Here is a 14,501-nt window from a genome sequence, read left to right as displayed (position 1 = left end):
AGGTGCCGCAATCTCGTTCCAAGCAGTGAAGCCTCAACCACCATCCAACCATGTGCATATAATACATGTAATCATACTATGAACCAGTCAGCAAACATATAGACAGATCTTACAGATCTCTAAGCATAACAACATCCTAAATACTTGGATATTGATCTAACAAATCACAATAACACTCAATCATGCAATAATCAGGATAACAATCCAAAAGGGACGGCCTTGGTGCCTTCGAACCAATAGTGTAGTGAGGAACACTCACCTCTCAAGTAGTGCATAACTGATAAGATCTGACTTCGAATCTCAGCTCCCGGCTCAATGTCTACAACCACCATGCGACCAATTCCATCAAAATCCCAAAATACCCATAATGCCCTCAAAAGTCAAACTTGGTCAACCATGGTCAAGGTCAACAGTCCGTGTTGAACCAAATTTTCGAGTGCACCAATTAACTCGTCGAGTTCCTATAGTAATCAGAAGGTCGGGAAAATCCCATCCATCATGCCGAGTTGGCTTGCAAACTCGCCGAGTTTCCGGAGCTTAATACATTCAGCCGACCCTACTATTTCAGGGACTCCAAGACCTCAAATGCTATAAAAAAGGATAAAATTTCCAACTTTATCCTTTGAGGCTACTCTAAGTTCTCAAAAACCCATCCACAAGGCTTGAAGATTCAATGGCTTAACCAATAAGCACAAAATCATTGGGATCTGGAATCCAATCTTTCCAGAAGAGATTCTAGCCTCAAAATCAACCCAAAGGTTGGTGCTTTATAGACATGCATGCCTTGAACCCAAAATGGGTCAAAAAGGGGAAATATGACCTAAACTCCATGCATGGCATCAAAACTTGACTAAAGCCTAGATCCAAGCTACTACAAGGTCACCTTGACTTGGAGATTCATAAAATTGCAAACTTTATGAGGTCCATCCATTGCAACATCCAATAATAAGGAGAAAGAGGGAAAAATCAGGATCTAGCTACTTAGAGGAATAAAAATCGGATCTTGGACACTTACAAAGGTCCAGAAGACTGCCAAACTGAAGATGAAAGCTTTGCTTGCTAGATCCTTGCTTCCTTCTTCCAACTTTCTTCTTCTTTTTCTCCAAAGTACCATACTAGTTCATAATATGAGAGTGAAGGACGATTAGGGTTCACAAGGGCCGATATGTGGGTTTGGAGGCTGATAAAAGAGCAGCCCTAGGGACTTAAGGGGATTATATAAGGTGCAAAACGCTAAAATTTAGGGTTTCTCATCCAGCCACCAACACGTCGAGTTTCCCCTCACCAACTTGCCGTGTTGGTCCATAAAAATGCATGGCCCAAAAGTCCTTCAACACGTCGTGTTGAGGCTACCAATATGCCGAGTTCAAATGGAAAAAACATGCTTAAGGAAATAAATCTCATACCTGGGAATCGAGATGTTACATGATCACATAAAAATTGGATTATCTTTGATCATTAATGTCACATGGAAGCAAAATACATGATATATGATCTGAAAAATAAACTTAGTAACAACAAAGAGGAGCAAAATGAAGAAACAACATGATTCCCAATATCTCCCAATCAAGCCATTGTAAACTGCCATCAATTTCGCTTCACTTGCACAACTTTGTAAATATATCATTTATGATGGGTAGAGTTGGAGACTATATTTAGACCACTATATCCAAAAAAAATTGAGACAAATACATGTATAATTTACCTAAAATGATTAGGCATATCGATATAACCAAAATGTTGGATGAAACTATAGACTTGGAACCGAGGCATAATTAAACGATAAAATCAAATGTTCTTAGAACTGAAGCAGGAACCCTAAATTTTAAACCCATAAAGATCAAAACAAAACAAAGATTAAGCTCACCATTAGCACATTATAATCGTCTCTAAATCAAAACAACTTCGCCAAAGAAGAAGAATGTAGTGACATGAAAAAGGCCATGGAAATCCATTCGTCAACCCCAATAGAGAGAGAGAGAGAGAGAGAGAGAGAGAGAGAGTTAGAAATAACCCTCGTTGATGGTGGTGGAGCAGGGACTTGATAGAAGGAAATGAAAAATGTCAGGTGAACCCTACAATGTGGGTTTGTAAGATGAACAGGAGAAGGGATAACTAATATTCAATGAGTATCATCTAACCCGATTAAGCGACAATGAAAATAGATGTCGTTCTTCATCTTCCTTATCACTAATTTTCCCTCCCGAAGTCGAGTGAAATACAAAGGATGAGAGTTAGTGAATGAGAAAACAAGAAAAATGGTGCAAACTTGATACCCCTTCTTTAATCGAAGAGATGACGTTGAACGGTGAAGAGGGAGATGGTGGTTAGCTACAATATATGATCTCACCGGAACTCGTCATGAAGTCGCCATGCAAATTGAGGCTCAACCTGTTTGTTGTGGAACTGTGAACTATTCCGGTAAATAAGGGTTGTTTTCTTTTTCGATGAAGTGCCAGTGTGGAGAAAGCTAAGATAAGTGGTGGGAAGCATCGAGAATGGAAGTTGTAACAACCTAAAAACCATAAGGTAAAATTTTCATTTTTAATTCAACATATAAATAACATTTAATCTTTTCAACCATTTGAAAGCATGTCATAGTGAAAATAGTTATCAGAATACAATACCTAAAATCATAAAGTTGCAGAAACATGGGTGGATGAGCTGCAATCAAGCCGCGTCATTCCATTTCGAACCGGAAGTACCATAAACCATAACCATGAAAACCATAAGCACAAAGCTTAGTGAGTTCCCTAAAATACCACATATCATACATATCATTGGGCCTAGCCTGCACATTGGGCCCAACCCACCATAATGAGACTAGCCCTTCCAAATCAATGGGCCCAGCCTGACATACAAATGCAAGAGTCACACAAACAACTAGCACCCAACATAACATACAATTGGTATATCCCTTCCTGATCCATGGGATCAATCCAACATACAAATGGGACTAGCTTGTCATAAAATGGGCCTATCCCAACATACCATGCAAGAGTCATAAAGACAACTAGGATAACAGATCCTAGTAGGCCGACATTGGTGCCTTCAACCCAAGAGTACAGTAAGGAGACTCACCTCACAATCAGACGAAATAGCTACAACTACACACTGCTGCAAATACCAACTCTACCGATCACCTTTACAATAAATAATGACCAAAACTCAAACAACTCAAAATACCCAAAATACCCTTAGGTCAACTTAGTCACAATCCCGTTCAAGTCAAAAGTTAAAAAGTCAAAAGGTCAAAAGTTAGACGAGTTGACTTAGCTGAGTACGCCCAGCGTACTCAGCTTGTACGCTTGGTGTACTTAAGATCCATAGTCGGGCCTCTCATCCTGTACGCACAACATACACCAATATACGCTCAGCGTACGCTGGCTAACTGCACTTATTTTTAAGAGCTTATTCCATTACGTCTTTTCGACCAAAAGCAGATCTAGTTCCGAAATAATATCTTAAGTCATAAAGTTTCCAACTTTATGACTTTGCATGGCTAGGAAGTGCTAAATACCAAAAACTCTAACTTCTTAACTCATTAAGACATCCTAGAACATACATGGAGGAAAACTAAGGACCAATATTACATTTTTATGGTTCCTAATAACTTCATAATGGATAAAGTTTCCAACTTTATCCATTAGAATGGTCCAAACAACCAAGATCTAGTCTTTAAGCCTCAAAGGGACCAAAAGTGCATCTTTTTCAACTTTATCCATTAAGTCCAAGTCTCAAACCTTTAGATCTGAATCAATATGATGTTTAGATGGATAAAGTTTCCAACTTTATCCATAACAAGGTTACAAACTTTCAAGATCTAAACTTTATGCACTAAAGTGACCAAAAGCTCATAACACCCAAGACTAGCTAGATCTAAGAAATGCATCATCAAGATTCAAGCTTTATACCTCTAGAAGAAAGACTGAGGGTGAACTAAGTCTGAATCTACAAGCTCCTATGTAAACAACACTTCTCCAAATATCTCCTTCTTATCCAAGATGCACTAAGAACACTCCAAAGCACTCAAGATCACATTCTTTTGCTCAAAAGGCTCAAACTAGGTTAGGGTTTTCAAGGGAGGGTGTTGGAGATGTGGAGGGTGAGAATGGAATGAGTTTGAGGAAGTTAAGGAGCTTAAATAGGGCTCAAACCATGCCCATCATACTCCTGGTACGCCCAACATACTAGGGATGCCCTAGTACACCTAACGTACTTCCTGTACGCCCAACGTACTAGATTAAGTCAAAAACCTTCCTAACTTCTAACGATCATAAGTTCTTCGTTTCAACTCGTTTTCGACGATCTTTATATCCACAAAAAGGTATTGAGGAGCTCTACAACCATATCTAATTAATTTTGACTTAAAACACATCGAACTAACATCCTTAATTCATAAAAGAAGTCAGCAACACCACTTTTTCCATTATACCCTTTGACTCCAAAGCACAAACCGAACTCTTGGATCACATAATTACATTATCCACACCCAAATGGGTCTAAATATCTCTTTCCTAAAGCCCAAAGCCTTATGATACTTGATCTTCGGGTCGTAGCCCCGAATTATGAAACGACTCGAAACTAGGTGTCACAAAAGCTTTGGAAGGAACCAGATATAGAAGAGGCGGTGGGAGACGGTGATGCAAAAGCGCACAAGAACATAACATGTATAATGGGGGCATAACCAAGGTAGAGTTAAACTAACCCTATGAACAATGATGGAGTTAGGTACTGTAGCTAAGTCCACCCTCTTTTTATATATATAATTACATATTTTTACATAAAAATATATTAAGTATATTTCCTAAATAATCATTAGTATTTTTGTTGTATAAAATATGCCTTCAATCATAAAATATAACAACTTTCTTGATATATAAATCAAAATGCAACAATTACAAAGATTCACTATAACAATAAGTAACAACCTATAACCATAAGATTCATGGTTGAATCACTTAGTCAAGTATCGTTTGATACTTCGTGATGTTCAAATTTGTATATATAGCTTTTGGCACCATTTTAAAATATTTTTTTAATATTCATTACTAATATCAATTATTCTATAACATAAATTATTGGATGGATCGGCGTTGTTAAGATCATATGACCCTACAAGAGAACACAATCCTAATACAACAAGATCAATTTTTTGTAAGATTTGATTTACGATTGTATGATGATATGTAGGATTGTAAGATCATACAACGATCTGATCCTACATTTTTTTAATTTTTTTCTCTTTAGTGTCTAAAGCAAAGTTGTCAATATCGAGATCTTACCTAAGATAGTTTTATGTTTTGCAAAATCATGACCGTAAGATCGGGGGATCAGAAGATCCTACAAAATAAACACATTCAAATTTACTCACAAAACATTATATTAATTTGATGTTGATTCAGATGTTGATAGTGGAATCAACTTTAACTTGCTAAGCATAAACCATAGTTTTTGGTTGTTTTAAACCATAAGAATTAGGAAGAAAGCATCTTAATTAGAAAAAATCGATGTCATTGTGATCATGTAACTAAATGCATAAGATCACAAATATAATATCATTAGTGTGTTATGTCTTTTAATTCGATATAAATCAATGAAGTGACAATACTCTACAGGACTTTTGCAGCTCACAATGTTCGATTTCAAGTTGAATAAATGATTTTTAAGATTCGACTATATAATAGAGCTAAAGAGGTGATATTAGATCATATTAAGTTCTTAAGATCCTAGTATGGATCATAAGATCCCAATATAGATCTTGCTAGATCCTAATGTGACCGATATCGTTTTTTCGATATAAATTTTTAGATTCATAAGATCTTAAAGATCAAAATTAGAATCTTAACAACCATAATCTAAAGTATAAAGTCTGAAGTTTTTCCTAAATTTAGAAAATTATTCTCACATATTAGTTTAATAACCCAACATATAGCCTTAAGAATCTATTCTTTCTATACAAAACTAGGCCTAAAATTCGTTTAGTGAGCTCGAAAGCACGAAAAGTGAACCTTGCGTGTCACATGAAGACACATATTATGACCTCATATCTTAGTGAATTGTTCTTTAATTAATCAATAATTTTATGATTGTTGATAAATATAAATTTTTTTATTGATCATGTTTTGTTTTTATTGCACATGATAAATAAACTTTATGAGAAGAAGATAATAATAATATCAAAGAGGAAAATGACATCAATATATGATTTATTATGATTATATTACATAGTTAGATTTAAAATTTATATATATATATATATATATATATATATATATATATATATATATATATATATATATATATATATATATATAATTTAAGCTTATCATTTTTTTAGTGATAAAATGGAAATCATCTAAATCGTTAAATTGCATGTTAATAAAAGTTCAATACATATCGATTGAAGGCAAACGGACAATAAGCTGTGCCGCTAGCTTTTTCTGGATGACAAAACCAATTATTTTGAAAACAACATTTGTGGATCTAGGAGATATGCCATTAGAATGCATGACCCGTTGGACTCTATTAAAAAGCTCCACCGCCTCTGGTGCTAGAAAACCAAATGTATTGAATGCAAAAGAAACAAACACATGTTGATTTTCTCTACATGCATTCTCGTGCTTTACCACTTTGCACGCAACGGCTTTCAAAGCGGCATGTCCAACTATAAAACCCCCGCTTCCCAAACCAACGAGAGGAGAGACCCCAGTAAGATCCACGCACGCATGCTTCCCTCCTATCCATCCAAAGACCAAAATGTCAGTCGGTCTAAGTGTGGACTTGCCATCTTGCGGGTTCGTCAAAAAGTTCACTGGCGCTTCTTTTTTCGCAGAAATACTAGCACGCTGACAAGCATCAAAGAGAACACCCCGAACCACATCATGTCTATACTTGAAAACATGGAGCTCTCTACAATGAACCGCATGTTCCCCAAAGGTATCCAAACATGCCTTGCAATAAACTGGGCATATCTCGTCAATTGGGAATATAAGAATCATGAGGCGGTAACAAAGGATAGTTCAGTACTCCATAGGAGACATATGCCGGCCAAGACCATCATTATATTTTAAATTTTATATAAACTTATAACTATTGCAATTTGATTAATCAAAGCAGAATTATAAATTATAAAAACAAAATAATTTATTTTTTAAATAAAAGTAACTATTTTGTTAGAAGTAAAACAAAAGTAATGCAAGCCAACTCAAAGATCTTCCACTAAAAAGATCGAACCTGTGAAACATACTGTCACCCTATCATTCCTCTGGAAAATGCACACCCCGTTTGGCGTTACCTTCCTATAAAGCATGATCTAATTCGCCTCTAAATTCCTATTGCCCCAAAAATTCTTTCCACATCATAATTACCAAATCGCCCTTCCCATGGATTCATCGAATCTCACTCAATTTATACTCTCAAATCCTTTGACTCAACACCTTTGCCACTCTTCGTAATATCTCAACAACCCGATACCCTTTTCCGTCATTTCACTTCTCAACAAACTTCCCAACCCTATCCACTCCACCTTTATTTCACTTTCTCTCTCACACATTTCACCAAAACACACAGTGACAAAACCATTAGCCCCCCTCCTTCAAAAAGCCTGACCCCCTTTCAAAGTTTTTTCTTCAAATGGAGAAAGACCTCTAATGGCTGACCAAATTGCCCTCGGAACTCATCTAAAAGTACAAACTTACCCTCTTTTTTCCTAGATTCCGTCAACACACCGTCAAAGATCCCCCACCGCCACCACACTTACTCTCGTTTTCGCCGGAGAAGATATTCTCCGATCACTTTCTTTCATCTTACTTTATATAGATATTGCTCTACGTATGGAGTAAGGTTGTACATTGAAACAGTTTGTGGAGTGATGGATTTAGTTGAAGGAGTTGGTGAAAGCTCTTCACCACCGAGGAGTTTTGGAGGTTTCAGCGGCAACGAGATAGTGAATGATGTGTATAATCGGTTACTGGAGATTGGAAACGAAGAGGCTACCGCTCATCCTGAATTTCGTGATCAATTGGAAGCTCACTTCAATCGATTACCTGCTAGGTATATTTAGATTATCAATTCGTATCTCCTTTTTAGATAATCTCTCATCTGCAGATTCTTGAGTTCTTGAGTGTGTAATAATGCGCTTAGCGCATTATTATATTGAATATGATTAAGCATGTAGTTTTCATTTATTTATTTCGCATGGAATTTTTTGTGGAGGTAGCTTAACAATGTAAATATGGGGAAAGTGTTATCAATGTGTTGTTCACTTGTTCTTTGATCGAAGGGAATAGAATTTGGTGATTAATCACTTATATTACTCTAAAGTAGTGCTTGCGTGTAGGTTTCTAATGCGTTTGTTCCACTTTATTATGTCTTTGTTGATAATTCCTGTTTGAAGTGGATTTTTCAATCTACTTTGGAGATTGAATCATTTATCATGTGTAAAAGAAGATGCCGTGAACCAGTGACACTGTAGTTTTGGCTATTGTATACTCTATTTTTAGTAAACACGCATATACATTTATTTATCTATTAATATCCAGATATGTTTAGGATAATTGTTAATTAAATACCAAATGAGTATGTTTCTTTGATATTACTGATTCTGTTCCAACTTTCAATCTTTCTGTTATTGTAATTCCTATCATGAACAGGATACTAAGCCAATTCACAATCAAATTTTCTGTAGCAGATGTGAAAACAGAGTATCTATTTAATTCTGTACATATTGAGAAACATTTTCATCTATTGATAAATTTTGGGTTTTATCTGTGTCAGTTATGCACTGGATATCAACTTGGATAGAGTTGAAGATGTATTACTACATCAGAAGCTCCTTGTTTTAGCAAAGGACCCTGAGAATAGACCTGTTTTTCATGTCCGCTTTTTAGAGGTAATGTTTTATAGATAACATTATGAATGTTATCTATCTTTGTTTGTGTCTTTTCTAAACATAACAAACATTATATCTTACCTTTTTATGCTCCACAATTGAGTTTACAGAACTTTGGGACTCAAGCAGATGATGACCAACAAGAACTAACTGTGGGACCCAAGTTATCACATGACAGAAAGCCTGAGATGGATTTTGAAGCTTGTTCTAAACTTGAGGATTTAAACTTGGAAGTCAGAAAAACTTCTCTTGATAAGGTCAAAGAGAATCTTGATGGAGACTCTTTCAGAAGGTATTGTATATATGAATATACACTCTCTTCCTCATAAATTGTGAACTTTTTTATGATGAAGGGAATAAGTTGAGATGTGGTGAATGTTTTTCAGGCAGGATGATATCCATGTACCTATTCATGAAGTGATATTTTCAGCTGTTGATAAGCCTAAACTCCTTAGTCAGGTATCAATTCTTGTTTCTGAGTTGAGAGATTAGAGATATCTATGCTGTTATTTTGTGTCATAGTCTTGTATTTTTAACCTGTCTTCTTTTCCTTTAGCTTTCAGCTTTGCTTTCTGACATAGGACTCAACATACGTGAAGCACATGTGTTTTCAACAACTGATGGCTATTCTTTGGATGTGTTTGTGGTTGATGGGTGGCCTCTTCAGGTATTATTTATAACAATTTGCTTTGTTATTTTCTTCATCTCTTATTCAAACTCTGAATGTTATTATATTCTTGTCAGGAAACAAAGGCTCTTCATGTAGCAATGGAAAGAGCAATTGCTAGGAGTGAGGTACTTCATATTATTATTATTTTATTATATACATATATCTTTATTTCTATGAAATATTTATTTACTTTTGTTAACTTTTTAGGGTTCATGGTCGGGTTCTAAACGTTCAAAATCAGCAATAGAAAGAGCAGTAGCTGCTGAAGCTAGTTTTATAGATACAGAGATAGATATAAGATTACTCAAAATAGGAGAAAAAGTTGCATCTGGATCTTGTGGTGATCTGTAAGTCCATTATTTATTATTGCTTTCATTTAATTTAACTCTGAATATTCTCTCTCTTTTTATTTTTGGCAAGGCATCGTGGTGTGTATGTTGGTCAGGAAGTTGCTGTGAAAATTCTTAGATCTGAGCACCTGAATGAAGCATTGGAGCATGAATTTTCACATGAAGTTACTATTCTTAGGTAATTTTTTTTAATCAAAGCAATAAATATCATACTCCAAAAGCAACAGTTTTATTGTTTTTTTAAATAATTGTTTGCTTTTTACAGGGAGGTTCGTCATAGAAACGTTGTTCGTTTTATTGGTGCTTGTACAAAGCAGCCTAACATGTGCATAATAACAGGTATCAACTTCTTTTAGAAGTAGAAATTGTTGTTTATATATAATTCTAAGCTTTTTCTAAGCATTTAATAAAACTATATAAATGGTTGTTTACAGAATACATGCCAGGTGGCAGCCTTTATGAATATTTACATAAAAACCACCACAACTTGTCCCTTCCCCAATTAGTTCAGTTTGCTATAGATGTTTGTAAAGGAATGGAGTATCTCCACAAGAGCAATATCATTCATAGGGATCTCAAAACTGCCAATTTGCTCATGGATAGTAATAATGTAAGTCTTATTTATTTATTTATTTATTTTTTTTAATGACTTCAATTTTTGAATGTTTTGTTTAGGTTGTAAAGGTGGCTGATTTTGGGGTCGCGCGCTTTCAGAATCAAGAGGGAGTTATGACAGCTGAGACTGGAACATATCGATGGATGGCTCCCGAGGTCATAAATCATCAACCGTATGATCAAAAAGCAGACGTTTTCAGTTTCGCAATTGTTTTGTGGGAGCTTGTCACAGCCAAGGTAAAATTTCACTTCTTAAAAGGGCAAAAACGTCTTTTGACTACTACTAAACCAAATATTTATTTGTAGATTCCTTACGATAACATGACACCATTGCAAGCAGCCTTGGGAGTAAGACAGGTAAGGCGTAACGCTCTACTTTCCATTATCTTTTTTTCTTATCATTTATCAATATAATAAATAATTAAAAATATACAACACGGCTATTTTATAAAATTTTAAAATAAAAATTGTATTTTTATATGTGTGATCAGGGGCGTAGACCGGATCTTCCAACAAATACACACCCAAAGCTTTTGGAATTGATGCAAAGATGCTGGGAAACTGATCCTGTCAACCGCCCTTCTTTCTCTGAAATCAAAGTTGAATTAGTAACATTTCTAAAGGAACTTCAGGTACATACTTATTTTATATATATTTTAATTTTTTTTAAATATATTTAAGTGATTAATGAGTTTTTTGGGTGGTGTAGAATTTACAGGAGAAAGGTGAGACACGAAGTGAAAGTTGAGTATAGGAAAATTGCGTAATACAGTATGTAGATGAATACGAGTGTATAGAGGGGGTTTTTCTTAATACTAAAGAGACAACTAAAAGAAAGCGTGCGTGTAATAGAATCATATACTCCAAGAATGGCTTTTCACTGTTGTTCACCAAAGATTTGTGTTTTTTCATACTCAAGAATTGGTTTTCAGTGTTGTTGAGCAAAGATTTCTGTTATGTGTCTATGTTTTTCCATACTTAATCTGTGCTCGTGTTGATATTAGTTAAAACTACAAAACTATACAATAGTCCCAATCGGGTGTTACAATGCAAGTTTATATGTATATATACATATATACATACGAATGCTAGTTATCTGATATTATACTTTTCTTTTTCTATCACTAGTTGTGAGACCCGTATATTATAGGGGTTGATTAAAACATAATGTTAACTAGGAGTGATTAAATAAGAAGTTTAATTGAATTTGAAATATGAAATAAGTGAAAATTATGACAAATAAAAAACATGCAAAAAATAAATTAATTAAAATTATGTGTTTAATTGTCAGACCCGTATACTAAACATGTTATTATAACAAAATGTTAAATACAAAGGTTAAAGTGTATAATTGAAATTGAAATTTCAAATTTCAAATTTGAAATTAATAATCATTATGGTAGGTTTAATTTATGGAAACTAATTATTGATATATTGGAAATGAATAATGAACTAATGACAAGTGAAAAATTAATATATCTCAAAATTATGACAAAATGAAATGTGGCCAATTAAATGAGAGAATGACAAGTGGCAATAACATTTTCATTTATTATGGTAGATTATGTTCTTTTGTGCTTTCATCTTCCATCCTTTTGTTTGGGAGGCCGGGGGATAGTCCCATATAATGCACCTTACTCGGAAATATTGTATGACGTCAAGACATAACGTTTTGGACTTAATGCTACTACATCTACTTGTAGAACAATCTTTCTTGCCACTAGGCAAGGTCATAATTGTAATATACATTCTATGATTTTTAGGTTATGCTTTAAGAAGTTGTGAAAATTCTGTTGGATTAAAGTGTCTAAGATTATAAATAAATTAATATATATTTGAACTTAAATAAAGTATTTTTTGGATTGTCCTCATAACTAGTAATTGTGTAGAATGACATTTGGAGAGAGAGATTGATTAATAAATTGTAATAAATGATTTGTTTATATATTATATGATTAATATATTAATTAGAAATAATATTATTTAATTAAGAATTAATAAGAAATTAATTGAAATTAATTTTAAGATTAATTGGATTAACTAAAAGTGTAAGGACTTAAGCTATAACTGTTCAATAGTTGAACAAGAAGGAATTTCAGAACCTTCCAAGGATTGAACGACTCTGGGAAGGATCCTAACAGGATCTAGATTATTCCTTGTAGATAATTAATAAATTAGATAATTACCTAGTTGAAATATTAATATTATATTCAAGTTAAGGTTTCCAAGGTTCCTTGTATCAGCTATAAATAGGACCTCTTGGCCTATGAATTTCTTCCACTCCTTCTTCCCAAGAGAATAACAGATTTTCTTCCCTCTCCTCCTCTCTACTCATGTATTCTAATTGTTAGGGTTTGGGTACAAACCATTAGAGACATCAAACTTTTGGTGATAGACTTTCTGAAGAAATCAAGAATGGGATCAAGGATTTATTTGCAATAATAAATCAAAAGCATGTAAACCTTAACCTATAAATTTTGATTTCAATAGGGTTCTTTTAGGGTTCTTGATATTCATTGTTTATTGCTATCAATCAGAGAAAACATAGATCCTCTATAGGTTGCATGTCAAGTTAAGGGTTAAGATTTTTGTTTCATATGTATTTTAATAGCCTATAAAACCCATCAGTGGTATCAGAACCATTGTTTTCTATTGATTGTGCATAAAATTAAATGAATCAAATTAGGGTTTATAAAAAATAAACCCTTTGCCTTCAGAATTTCGACTTTGTTAGGGTTTCTTGAAACCCTAGCCTCCTTAACCCAATTTTTGAAAATTATAGGGTTCCCTTAGGGTTTTCTACTTTTCTCAATTATTATTTTAATTGCCTTAATATTTGAGCAATTAAAACATGATAACCCTAAACCCTAATTTCAAAAATTAGAAGGGTTTTAAATTAGGATTAAATTTGAATTATTTTATTAATTATTTAATTAAAAATAATTATTTAATTTTAAATGATTTAATTTAATTTAATTATATGTTTAATTAAAATATAAAGATAAATCATAATTGGTTTAATATTAATTAATTAAAAGTTTAATTCGAATAATTAATATTTAAACTTAGAATTTTGAAAGGTTATATATATATACATAATAGAAGTTTAATTTCTATATGTAGAAGAAAAAGTCAGTCGAATCGCTAATAAGCCTCATTAACGAAGTTATACTTTTAGAGGGTATAAGGAAACTGCATATATAATGACCGTTGAATGGGTGTCCTTTTCACTAACCGCTCTTCTGTGTGGTAGATGGCCGTTAGCTGAACGAGTTTGATAAGACATAATCAAATTAAATGTATAATCTGTAAAAATACTATAACCTTCTTTTAAAATCTCACTCTAGTTACTTTAGGAAAAATGTGAAAAATATGTCAATCCATGAAAAATGCACATCATTCTTTATTAATTGTTAGTGGAGCATGTGTGGCTAACCGGAAAACTAATTTGAGACTATAAAGTTGACATGATAACAAAACTCAAAAATTATCATTATTGATGGAGCGTGTGTGGTTTACCGACACAGTACTCTGAGATGATAAATGACATCGAAGTTGTCAAGTGAGTTTGTACGGTTATTCACATCTTGTTTGTGATCCTCGGTATCTCAGTCACAACTAAAAGAGCATAATCTGAGATTGAATATGACATTGATAGGATTTAATGAATCTCAAAAGATTTAGGAATTTCATATTTGATTGAAATTGGTGAATTGTCTTATCTACCTGTATGTAATAATACTATGACATCCCTCTTCTTGATTGTGAATTGTATTTTGGATCCTAACCTTAAAATTTTATTTTGGGTTAAAATATTAAGGATTTGTGTCAACTAACTAAAACTTTCACTCTTAATAGATGTCTACTTCTGGTGATACTACTGTTGCTCAAACCTCCACCAACAACTCCAACTTCAACGTTTTGACGATCTTATCGAAAGATAAGCTAGCTGGTCCAAACTACATGGAATGGA

The 14,501-nt window shown here is 33.8% G+C and overlaps 1 protein-coding gene across 1 annotated transcript; it reads left to right on the top strand.

The window, feature by feature from the left end:
• Window positions 1–7,334: 7,334 nt before the first annotated feature.
• On the top strand, window positions 7,335–11,485 carry LOC145057330 (serine/threonine-protein kinase STY46-like). Its single transcript, XM_079005144.1, has 14 exons — window positions 7,335–8,055; window positions 8,779–8,893; window positions 9,004–9,185; window positions 9,280–9,352; window positions 9,450–9,560; window positions 9,638–9,688; window positions 9,771–9,910; window positions 9,984–10,091; window positions 10,179–10,252; window positions 10,348–10,523; window positions 10,589–10,765; window positions 10,835–10,885; window positions 11,020–11,160; window positions 11,238–11,485. The coding sequence occupies exons 1-14, from the start codon at window positions 7,874–7,876 to the stop codon at window positions 11,274–11,276; spliced, it is 1,620 nt and encodes a 539-aa protein (XP_078861270.1). The 5' UTR covers window positions 7,335–7,873; the 3' UTR covers window positions 11,277–11,485.
• The last annotated feature ends 3,016 nt before the right edge of the window (window positions 11,486–14,501 follow it).

Source organism: Lactuca serriola, chromosome 6 (assembly GCF_051521515.1).
Source record: "Lactuca serriola cultivar US96UC23 chromosome 6, Lser_US96UC23_V15, whole genome shotgun sequence".
NCBI classification, from domain to species: domain Eukaryota; kingdom Viridiplantae; phylum Streptophyta; class Magnoliopsida; order Asterales; family Asteraceae; genus Lactuca; species Lactuca serriola.
Note: the sequence above shows the minus strand (reverse complement) of the source record. Positions and strands in the feature narration are given on the sequence as shown.

What these genes read in the sequence shown, in the direction of transcription:
- LOC145057330 (XM_079005144.1), top strand. Translation starts at nt 7,874, where the DNA reads ATGGATTTAGTTGAAGGAGTTGGTGAAAGCTCTTCACCACCGAGGAGT. An exon ending in TAACATGTGCATAATAACAG is followed by an intron (nt 10,253 to 10,347) that starts GTATCAACTTCT and finishes GGTTGTTTACAG; the next exon opens with AATACATGCCAGGTGGCAGC. An exon ending in CATTTCTAAAGGAACTTCAG is followed by an intron (nt 11,161 to 11,237) that starts GTACATACTTAT and finishes TGGGTGGTGTAG; the next exon opens with AATTTACAGGAGAAAGGTGA.